General features: G+C 44.3%; 1 protein-coding gene across 4 annotated transcripts in view; it reads left to right on the top strand.

Moving 5' to 3' along the window:
- Positions 1 to 12,135, top strand: part of DPP6 (dipeptidyl peptidase like 6) — a 791,001-nt gene that overhangs the window by 520,328 nt on the left and 258,538 nt on the right. For all 4 annotated transcript variants that reach the window (XM_044246903.1, XM_044246901.1, XM_044246902.1 and 1 more), the window contains exon 4: positions 7,000 to 7,094. In XM_044246903.1, coding sequence (XP_044102838.1) covers positions 7,000 to 7,094 — 95 coding nt within the window. The remainder of the gene's footprint in view (positions 1 to 6,999; positions 7,095 to 12,135) is intronic.

Here is a 12,135-nt window from a genome sequence, read left to right on the forward strand (position 1 = left end):
GGGGTGAAGCAAGTTAAAATAGAAAGAGAAGCCCAGGCCAGAATGTGAAGGGCCTTGAACATTCAGGCTAAGGACTTCAGCCAAAGCAGACTCTGCCAGAGGATGGGGGGGCAGTTTTAAGAGGAGGCATGTCCTCCTGTGCTCGGAGCAAGGAGCCACGGGAGCAGGTCCCATGAGGAGGCCACTGGAGGCGTCCACGGTGAAGGTGGTGGTGGTCAGACCGGGGCACAACACTGAAGGAGAGGGGACGAGGTGATTCGAGAAGCCTTCAAAGGGGGTGTGTGCAGGCGAGGGATGGAGTCATGAAGGCGAGAGACGAAAAGGAGGCTGAGATGGTCCCAAAGCTTCTACTGAGACAAGAGGAACTGCTGACCGTACAGAGAGCCTGCCCTGGGCCAGGTGGGGGCGAGCTCATGTCCAGTACCGTGCCTTATGGCACTGAACGTCCACACGTGCAGTTTAAGGCCTAGACTCTTACTTTGCCTGTTCTGCAAAAGAGAAACGCTTTCTAAAAGCATTACAGCATTATAACAAATCACAAGTCAATAACAAAAAGATGAGAATGTTTTGCATACATTTGCAAATTAGAAGTTCTAAATAACTCCTAGGCTGAAGAAGAAACCGTGACAGAAATGAAAAAGGCATAGAACAAAGCAATAATGAGAAAACTGCCCTTTAAAACTTGTGGACTCCAATAAAGACATAATTAAGGAAATTTATAGCACCCGTTGTGATTATATTAGAAAAATAGAAATGCTGAAATTAAGAAGCTAAGTGTCAGACTTAAAAGTTAAGAAGAGGGGATAATGAGGCAGGGTAGAACAGAGATCAATAAGATGGAAAGCAGAGGCACAGTGCTGTCTGTGACCCGTGAGCCATATTGCTGGGAAGAGAATCACGGGAGTTCAGCTGCGGTAAAATATCTGAATCCAGAGTAAAGCTGGTGTCTGAAGTTGGAGGCCCACACCCAGCAGAGAGAAGTACCTGGTGTAGCCCAGGAAACCACACTCATTAGAGGATATTAACAAAGCCCGGTGCATCCAGTAATTGATGTCCATAATGTCTAGGATATAATGCAAAATTACTCTACTTACAAAGAATAAAAAAAAAAAAAAAGGAACACTCTTTCATCATAAAAGAAAATTAATTGAGTCTGACCCCAAAAGGAAACAGACTTTGGAAGTGATAGATCTTAAAATATATGTTATAATTATGCTTAATGAATTCACGCAAGCGTGTTTCCAGTGAATGCAGATCCCAGCGGGGAAATGAGGGGTCTCCGCAGAAGAGCAGAAGCGTAGAAAGAACAAAATGGAAAATCCTCAACATGAGAACGCTGATGCCGGAATGCCGGAACGCACTGGGTGGCACTCACAGTCAAATAATCATGGCAGAGGAGAGGCCAAGTGGCTTTCATGACAGATCATTAGAAGTCATTCAAAGTGAACAGAGGAACAAAATTTTAATGAACAGATCACCAGAGACGCTTAGATAATATCGAGTTTCCTAGTATCTGTGCCATTGGAGTACTGGGACAGGAGGTTGATAAATAGGAAAAAATATTTGGCAGATGAACAGCAAACGATCTGATGAAGACGTAGATTTGCAGATACAAGAGGCTCATCACGCAGAGTAAACACAAAGAAGCCTGATTGAAAGTGCTTTATGGGGCGCCTGGGTGGCTCAGTGCGTTAAGCCTCTGCCTTCGGCTCAGGTTATGATCCCCGGGTCCTGGGATCAAGCCCGGCATCGGGCTCTCTGCTCATCGGGGAGCCGGCTTCTCCCTATGCCCCTCCCCACCTCATTCTCCCTCCTTCTCTCTCTCTGTCTCAAACAGATACATAAAAATCTGAAAAGAAAAAAAGAAGTAGTTTGTAGTTGAGCTGTTGGAAATCAAAGACCACAAGTCAGTCTTGAAAACAGCAAAAGAAAAAATGCGCAGGAATAGCATGCAGGGAAATAACAGTTCAGTTAATAGCTGACTTCTCCTTAGAAACCATGGTGGCATTAAAAGTATAGATTGCTCTAGGCAGAATAAACATTTTAACAATGTTTATTCTTCCGATCCAAGAGCATGGAATGGTCTTCCATCTTTTTGTGTCTTCTTCAATTTCTTTCATGAGTGTTCTGTAGTTCCTCAAGTACAGATCCTTTACCTCTTTAGTTAGGTTTATTCCCAGGTATCTTATGGTTCTTGGTGCTATAGTAAATAGAATCGATTCTCTAATTTCCCTTTCTGTATTTTCATTGTTAGTGTATAAGAAAGCCACTGATTTCTGCACATTGACTTTGTATCCTGCCACGTTGCTGAATTGCTGTATGAGTTCTAGTAGTTTGGGGGTGGAGTCTTTTGGGTTTTCCATATAAAGAATCATGTCATCTGCGAAGAGAGAGAGTTTGACTTCTTCATTACCAATTTGGATACCTTTTATTTCTCTCTGTTGTCTGATTGCTGTTGCTAGGACTTCTAATACTATGTTGAACAAGAGTGGTGAAAGTGGGCATCCTTGTCTTGTTCCTGATCTCAATGGGAAGGCTGCAAGCTTTTTCCCATTGAGGATGATATTTTCTGTGGGTCTTTCATAGATAGATTTGATGAGGTTCAGGAATGTTCCCTCTATCCCTATACTTTGAAGCGTTTTAATCAGGAACGGATGTTGGATTTTGTCAAATGCTTTTTCTGCATCAATTGAGAGGACCATGTGGTTCTTCTCTCTTCTCCTATTAATTTGTTGTACCACATTGATTGATTTGCGAATGTTGAACCATCCTTGTAGCCCAGGGATGAATCCCACCTGATCATGGTGGATAATCTTTTTAATGTGCTGTTGGATCCTGTTGGCTAGGATCTTGTTGAGAATCTTAGCATCCATATTCGTCAGTGATATTGGTCTGAAATTCTCCTTTTTGGTAGGGTCCTTGCCTGGTTTGGGTATCAGGGTAATGCTGGCTTCATAGAAAGAGTCTGGAAGTTTTCCTTCTGCTTCAATTTTTTGAAACAGCTTCAGGAGAATAGGTGTTATTTCTTCTTTGAAGGTTTGGTAGAATTCCCCAGGGAATCCGTCAGGTCCTGGGCTCTTGTTTTTTGGGAGGTTTTTGATCACTGATTCAATCTATACTTTTAATGCCATTCCGATCAAAATTCCACCGGCATTCTTCAAAGAGCTAGAGCAAATAATCCTAAAATTTGTATGGAATCAGAAGAGACCCCGAATCGCTAAGGAAATGTTGAAAAACAAAAATAAAGCTGGCGGCATCACCTTACCTGATTTCAAGCTTTATTACAAAGCTGTGATCACCAAGACAGCATGGTACTGGCATAAAAACAGACACATAGACCAGTGGAACAGAGTAGAGAGCCCAGATATGGACCCTCTACTCTATGGTCTATTAATCTTTGACAAAACAGGAAAAAATATACGGTGGAAAAAAGACAGTCTCTTCAATAAATGGTGCTGGGAAAACTGGACAGCTATATGTAGAAGAATGAAACTCGACCATTCTCTTACACCGTACACAAAGATCAACTCAAAATGGATAAAAGACCTCAACGTGAGACAGGAATCCATCAAAATCCTAGAGGAGAACATAGGCAGTAATCTCTTTGATATCAGCCACAGCAACTTCTTTCAAGATACGTCTCCAAAGGCAAAGGAAACAAAAGCGAAAATAAACTTCTGGGACTTCATCAAAATCAAAAGCTTCTGCACAGCAAAGGAAACAGTCAAAAAAAACAAAGAGGCAACCCACGGAATGGGAGAAGATATTTGCAAATGACAGTACAGACAAAAGGTTGATATCCAGGATCTATAATGAACTCCTCAAACTCAACCTACACGAAACAGACAAACACATCAAAAAATGGGCAGAAGATATGAACAGACACCTCTCCAATCAAGACATACAAATGGCTATCAGACACATGAAAAAATGCTCATCATCATTAGCCCTCAGGGAGATTCAAATTAAAACCACATTGAGATATCACCTTACACCAGTTAGAATGGCCAAAATTAACAAAACAGGAAACAACATGTGTCGGAGAGGATGTGGAGAAAGGGGGACCCTCTTACACTGTTGGTGGGAATGCGAGTTGGTGCAGCCTCTTTGGAGAACAGTGTGGAGATTCCTCAAGAAATTAAAAATAGAGCTTCCCTATGACCCTGCAATTGCACTCTTGGGTATTTACCCCAAAGACACAGATGTCGTGAAAAGAAGGGCCATCTGTACCCCAATGTTTATAGCAGCAATGGCCACAGTCGCCAAACTATGGAAAGAACCAAGATGCCCTTCAACGGATGAATGGATAAGGAAGATGTGGTCCATATACACTATGGAGTATGATGCCTCCATCAGAAAGGATGAATACCCAACTTTTGTAGCAACATGGACGGGACTGGAAGAGATTATGCTGAGTGAAATAAGTCAAGCAAAGAGAGTCAATTATCATATGGTTTCACTCATTTATGGAGCATAACCAATAGCATGGAGGACAAGGGGCGTTAGAGAGGAGTAGGGAATTTGGGTAAATTGGAAGGGGAGGTGAACCATGAGAGACTATGGACTCTGAAAAAAGGTCTGAGGGGTTTGAAGTGGCGGGGGGGGTGGGAGGTTGGGGTACCAGGTGGTGGGTATTATAGAGGGCACGGCTTGCATGGAGCACTGGGTGTGGTGAAAAAATAATGAATAATGTTTTTCTGAAAATAAATAAATTGGAAAAAAAAAAAAGAAACCATGGTGGCTGGAAGAAAGTGAAACAAAATCTCAAGAGAAAAAAATAACAACTATCAACCTAGACATCTGTATTAAGGGAAAATACCCTTCGGGGCCCCTGGGTGGCTCAGTCAGTTGAGTGACCGACTCAATCCCGGCTCATGTCTTGATGTCAGGGTCATGACTTCAAGCTCCGTGTCAGGCTGCGTGGTGGGTGTGAAGCCTGCTTAAATGGCTAACTGAACACAATAAAAAAATATATATATAATAATAATAATTTCAAATATTTAAATTTTTTTTATTTTAAAAATTTAAAAGGAGAGAAAATATCCTTCAGAAATGAAGGTTAACCAAGACATTTTCAGATAAAACCAAGTTCAAGGACTCGGTTACCAGCAGGTCCATACCACCAAACACCCAAAGCAAGTTCTCAAGGAGTTAGGAACATGATAATGCCCGTTATAAACTCAGGTCCTTGATGAAGCATAAAAACCATCATCAGAAATGCCAAATAATGAACAATTGCAAAAGACATTTTTTTTTCCTTTTTGACTTTTTCTCCTTAATCTCTGTACCAGTGATGCGCTGATACCAACAGTAGGTGTGGCACGTGGCAGAAGGTGGAAGGTATCTAGATGTAATCCACGTGGAAACGGTAGCAGCACAGGACTAGGCGTGGACTGAAAACTTGATAGACTTCTGGATTTCATGAGAAGTGCCACATTATGAAGTCATTGCAGTCTGAAAAGTAGAGTACACGTAGTCTGATCCGTAGGGCAGGCACTAGAAGAAATGCAAAGGAATACAGCTAAAATAGGGAAAGTAAACTTCTGAAAAGTATCTGACAGTGAAATGGAAGCCAGAAATAAGAAAGAGGGAAAGAAGTGGAAAAGTCACGTGGAAACAGGCCCCCCACACACACACACACACTGGACCGCAGCCATATCGATAATTGCATTAAATGGGCATACAGGACATTTACAAGGACAGGCCATATTATGGACCACAAAAATGTCTGAATGAGTTTTAAAAGACTCACATCATGTACAGCACATTCTGTGATCCTGTGAATTTGAATTAAAAACCGACAAAAATAAGAGGGCCAGGACAACTTTATATACCTGCCAATTAAACAACACGTTTCTAAATAATCATTGGGCCAAGCAGACATGCGGGGGGAAATTAGAAATAATTTGAACTGAAGAATAACGTAACTCGGCATATCAAAATTTGTGAGATGTAGGTAACCCCATCCACAGAGGGAAATTTTTAGCTTTGATAGTTTTATTAGAAAGGATGGAAAGTCAAAGCAGCGATCTATGCTTCCACCTTAAACTGGAGAAAGAAGAGAGAATTAAAACCAGAGCAAGTAGCAGAACAGAATAAGAAAGAAAATATGTAATTCCATGAAATAGAATAAAGGGTAGAAATGGTCATATCCTTTGAATTAATGCAGCCGCACCGTGTTCGTTCAGCGACGGACGACTGCATGAGGCGCCCAGACCGTCACACGGGCCCCGCATCACCGCCTTCACTCAGAAAGACAGTATTTCTTCTTCCCCATCGCGCGCCCGCCTCCCCACCGGCGACCCTGTCCTTCAGGAAGTGTCCTGTTCCGTTCCCAGTAGGCGCACACACGCCTCTGTGCCCGCACCCCGACCACCATACTGATCAGAGTGGGTCTTTTACTGACTCCCTAAGGGGCTATTTGAAATCTCGGTTGGTCATTACAGAGGACCACGGTCACCGTCGCTGAGGACGGGATGTACAGATACAAGGATGGGCATGACCAAGTCACGGCCCACTCCTCTGGGGGTCACGGGGAAGGTTGTGGACAAAGTGGAAACCGTTTCGCAGGATACGGATGTCGGTGTGCGCAGGTGCGTGTGTGTACAGATTTCCCCGGGCTCCAGGTACAGGAGATCATTCCCCTTCGTGCCAAGGGTTGCCTGTGGTCTCTGGTAGCAAGTTTCTTCATCCGCTCTGTGGGTCCGCTCGGTGTGTTCTCCTCGAGAAAGCTCGAGAATGTCCTAAAGATTTTATGGACATGTGCCGCGGTGCTTTATAGGTCACTGTGTAGAGTAAGAGAAGAGATTCAGAGAAAAGCTTCACATGAGGTTATGTGGAGAGCAGCTGCAAATACTTTTCCAGATTAGAAGGACCCTTTGATGAAACACAGGATCTATTTTTATCAGAAGTAGTTGATTTCCTTTGGCGAAAGTGTCCGTCAGAAGCCTACTGAGTTCCTTAATGTCTTCTGTTTCCTTTGTATTTCCTCTCTCGTAGATAAAGAATTCATCTACAGAGAACAGAAAGGAAATGTGATACTGCGGAATGTTGAAACAAATATTTCTACAGTGTTAATAGAAGGCAAAAAAATTGTAAGTACTCTCTCTAATGACCGGGATAATTTTAGTTTTCCCTCCTGCAAGTCAATAAAGCAGAAAATGACTTTGGGTTTCAACTTTTAGTAGGCGCCAAGCAGAAGCAATAAACTTGTAATACTACAGCCTGCGCAACTAAAGATAATGTGAAATTGAAACCACGCTAATTTAATAAGATGAAAGCAGCTTCTTCCAGTGCGCGGGACATTTCTCTGCAGGTGTTGGAAACAAGTGTTGCATACCATATATAATTGGAAGATAACGTCCTAAGGCTTTAGACATTTCCAGAACAATTGCAGTAATGCACAGAGACTACTTGAGGAGGCCTTGCTCAGTCTTTTTTATTTGTTTGTTTTTTTGCTTTAAACTCATCTCCGCATGCACAGGGAATGTTAATTTAGACACTGTGCCGCTCTGATGACATTAAGGGATTTTTATGCTTTAAAATGAGAACTGAGTCAATATGACCGCCACTGCTTTGGAATCTGGGAAAACATGGTTTCCCAAAGATTTAGGTGGCGATAAGATTCAGAGTTCATGTGCAGCTGAAGGTATTTATTAAAAACAGCCACTGAGGTTCTGCGCCAAAAATCAACTTCAAGAGAATTCACTTTTTTCTTTCACAGTATTTTTTTTTCATGCTCATTGTTAGAAAGAGTAAACCTACAGCTTCAGGGAATACATTGTTTTGTGGGTTTTTTTGTTTTGTTTTGTTTTTGTTTGTTTGTTTGTTTGTTTTTGTCCAGTACACACAGATTTGGATGCAGAACAATGATTACACACCTTTGGTGTGACTCAAGACACAGGTGTCCTGAAATCCCAGAATCCAGGCATTAGAGGAAAACCACTGGAAAGGTCAGGTGGCTCCCTGGCTTTACAGATGAGGGTCCAGAGCCCAGAGCTGGGGAGGGAGCTTTTCAGGGTCCCACAGTCGGGTGGTGACCCCACCTCCCAGCCCATAGAAATGCTGCTCTACCTCCTTCCCCTCTTTGAGAACATTCAACTTCCTGAATATCTTTATTTCATTTATTTTTGGTGTAAACATACTTTTTTCTTAAAAAAAAAAAAAAACGGTTATTGAGGTTTAGTTTTAAATGGATCCTTCCTTTACCTGACTGCTGGTGTAACGGAGGCCTAGCAAGGTTACGTCATGGTGTAGTTGCCAAAAATGAGAGCTTTATTGAATTAAATCATACTCTGCAAAGTAAGACCCCAAAAGAAGGAATGTGTATGCATTTCTGCATTAAGAAATCATCTTCGGTAGAATTACTCCCCTAAGAACATCTCATTCAACCCACTCAAAATGCCAAAATGGCAGAAACGGGTTTGTAATATTAATCGAGTGGAGAAAATGATCAGACAGTCGCTGAGGGTAAGTGCATTTTAACATCTGCACGTTATCCCGACCTCTGTGAGGACGTCAGCTTAGCCTAAGCCAGGTCCCTTGTGCGCACCTGCACTTGGAACAAAATGCAAGAACAGGAACTGTCTTCTCTTGCTCGGATCAATAGCTTGTGCAGATCACGTGTTTTAACTAAAATGACAAATACTGACCCGACTTCAGAGACCACCTTAGGTAGGGGAAAGGGAAGAGCCCCTCTGAGTGTTGCTAGGCTTATTCCGTACAGGGGAATCTTTTTTCTCTTAGAGATGTCCTTATTGAGTCGTGTCACAAGCACTGATGACGCACCAAACGTGCCAACCCCGACTGCCTAGGTTATTCTTGTCTTGAAGCTCCGTTAAATGCTCCTGTAAAGAAACCTCAAAAAAGGAGGATGAGGGGAGTCCGATCGGGGCCCGCACTATCGTCATCCAGGCTGCGGAAGTCCCGTGTTTGGGTTCTGGGGAGCCCGTCTTTAAAATTCTCGTCCTTCCGTTGTGCCGTCCTTTGTTCCTGCACCTAGAGCACAGGTCTGCCCGGGGATGCACCGTGGACTTTCTCCTCCGTTTCCTTGAGCGCGTACTGAGACAGCTCCGCCCGACGGGGTGAGGGCCAGCTGGCAGGACCGTCTGCACACGGAGGAAGGGAGTGGGCGGCTTCGAGTGGGGACATGGAGCCTCGGCTCTTGGGCGTCCTGTCCTCTTGCCTTTCTGATGACTAACCAGGGGGGTCTCTCTTTATTTGAAACTCAGAAGCGTGGAGATGGTTCACATGATAAACCGATTGGTTTTTGAGGTTGGGCTGAACCTGGTGGGGAAATGGATACGGAGCAGTGCATGGGGTGGTCAGCAGGGACGTGAAAGCGTCCCTGCGGCCTCGACCTCTAACCTCGCTCTTTCCTTCTCCCCCAGCAGACCCTCACACACAAGGTCACGTTAGCGGGTCCAGGCCCAGGGGCCGGCCGCCTCCTCCTGGTCCTTGGCTTCCCGTGACTGGCTCTTTCTCGGGATGGATCCATGGAAGGGGGTGCCGGTGAAGGCCGCCGCTGTGCCCATCCTGCAGAAAAGCTTTTGAGAGAGTTGATGATTACGGAGTGGTGCTCCGCACGCGGCTGTACCACGGGACCACCCCCGCCCCGTGCCCCCTATTGGGACTGCGCTTTGTTCAGTAGCGACAGGACCTCAGGCCAGTTGACTAAGCTCCCTGCACCTCCATGGAGCGTTGTAAGGACGGAGTGACAGGTTACGTGTCATAGGCCCGAATGTCGGCATGAGTCGCACATGGCTCCAGAGCGTTAGGCTGGACCGGAGAGCCGGGGCTCAGGGCTCACGGCTCAGGACTCACGCGGGGGGAGTGTCAGCAGCAGGGGTGGAACCTGCACCCCCTGATATTTTTAGCTCCTTCTCTGTAGGTGTTCAGGCGAGGCTGCTTCCCAGGCAGGGTCCTCGAAGCTACCACTGGTGGTAGGAATGATAGCAAGGGGCACGCTCAGATTTTCAAAACAGGAAATCAAACCTGAACTTTCGCTTGAATTACATATTTGATATCCCAGGAATTCCACAGCATTACACTTTACTCCTATTTTTAAACGTAATTTAAATACCAAATGATGTATTTTGTTTTTATGCTTCTAGAAGATTCTTTTGTCAATAAATCAACAAATTATATAAAGGTCTTTGTTATGATGTATATTCCATTTTCCCCTGAGAAATGAAACACAATGAATATGCCTGGTTCCTGAGGAATCTTAGGACTCTTTTTTCCTTCTTTCTCTTCCTTTGCTATCCATCTATCTGTCCATCCATCCATCTGTCTGTCTGTGTGTCTGTCCACCCATCCATCCATTTATCCATCTATCTGTCCATCCTTCTGTCTGTCCATCTATCTATTCATCTGTCCATCCATCCGTCTATCTGTCCATCTGTCCACCCTCCATCTGTCTGTCTGTGTATCCATCCATCCATCCATTAATCTATCCATCTGTCTATCCATCCATTTGTCTACCTATCCATCTACCTGTCCATCTGTCTGTCTATCTATCTACCTATGTATCCGTCTGTCCACCCATCCATCTCTCTATCCACCTGTCCAGCCATTCGTTGTGTCTGGAAGGCAACTTGACAATGCATTCAAGATGAGTAGAAATATTTAAGTATTTCTGCTCATCCCAGGGAATTTTTCATAAGTAAAGAATCTGAAGAGTGAAAATATTTGAAGCTGGAGAAGCAATTAAATACAAGTAGATGAAATATGTAGCCATGAAAAGAATAGTTACAAAGGTGATCGTACTATGGAAACATGTATGCTGTATGTACGCAAACACGGAAGAATACGATATTACACTAACACGTCAGCCAGCAGCCGTCAGCCTCCTCTGTGCACTGAGAAGGCTGGGAAGCACTCACTGCAGCGTGCAGATGGCTCAGCTGGTTGGGTGGGGAAAACTTAGTATGTTATTTTTCTTGGCGATGATTTCCATAGTTGCTGTTTCAAGGCCGTTTATTCAATAATTTTAATCAGATTTTTAAGAATTCAGCATCACGTTCCAAAGAGATTAGACTTCCTCCAGCAATGAATACGGAGGAACCGCAAACTGGTCTGGAGGTGCTTGGAAAGGGAAACCCGTGCTCCTGAGAAGCGTCCTGTTGCTCTGCTGTATGTCAGGTTTTCTGACTTTTTATATCTTTACTTGTTTAATTACGAATCTACTTGTTTTAATTACTTATTTAAATGACTAAATTAACATTTAAATAAAAAGTCCTTTTGTTCCCTTAATTTATGCTCCCCTTTGATTTTATATAATCACAAGACTGTGGAATTTGAATTTTTATTCGTCTCTAAAAATTAATGAATTCTGACTCCTCGCAGAGCGGGACCTAATTATAAGTATTACTAGACCCACAGCAGAAGCCAGAGGAATAATGGGTTCGTGGTGCTGGGGAGGAACTCCAGAATTTGTTAGAGATCGGAACTGGAGACCACTTGGTTTTTTGTTTTGGGTTTTTTTTTTTCCTTTTTTTCCTTCATCCAGTGGGCTTGACTTTCACAATTATTAGTTTTCACTTCATTCTGTCTCATCTAATTGCCATCAAGGGCTTCGTGTGCCTGTGGTCTCACGTTTGGAGAAGGCGGAAGCCCACCTGCCTGGCTTCTGTCCCCCTCACCCTCGTACAACCCTGCGGACGGCTCAGGACACAGTGCTGCCGCGGTGGGGAGGGGGCCCCAACCCCTGGCTGGTGGACCCACTGCCCCGCGTCACATGTCACCCTCCTGCTCTGGGTGACACCCGCCCCCGCAGCGGATCAGACCATGGCCAGCAGGCATTGCCAACCCAAGGCTGGCGGCTCTTCCCACCATGTCCAAACCAGGAAAGGGAAACAGCCTTGTTATTGTGTATAGTTGAGGAGGCCGAACTTGATGCCCTGAAAGCCCACCAAACTATTTTATTTGACCCACGGAGTGGTTTCGACAAAGTGAAAATCCAGGTTTCTGGCTTTTCTGGAAAAACGGGATTATCTGGCCGCAGCAGGCTTCCTGGTCTTGAAGTTAGCAGACACCGGCTGGTGCAGCAGGCTAGCAGCTGTCCATACCCCCAGACGCTACCCTCACTGCCTTCTAGCCAGACTGGCCTCTCAGTTGCAAACCCCCCGAGTCCCG

Source organism: Neovison vison, chromosome 4 (genome assembly GCF_020171115.1).
Source record: "Neovison vison isolate M4711 chromosome 4, ASM_NN_V1, whole genome shotgun sequence".
Lineage (NCBI taxonomy): Eukaryota > Metazoa > Chordata > Mammalia > Carnivora > Mustelidae > Neogale > Neogale vison.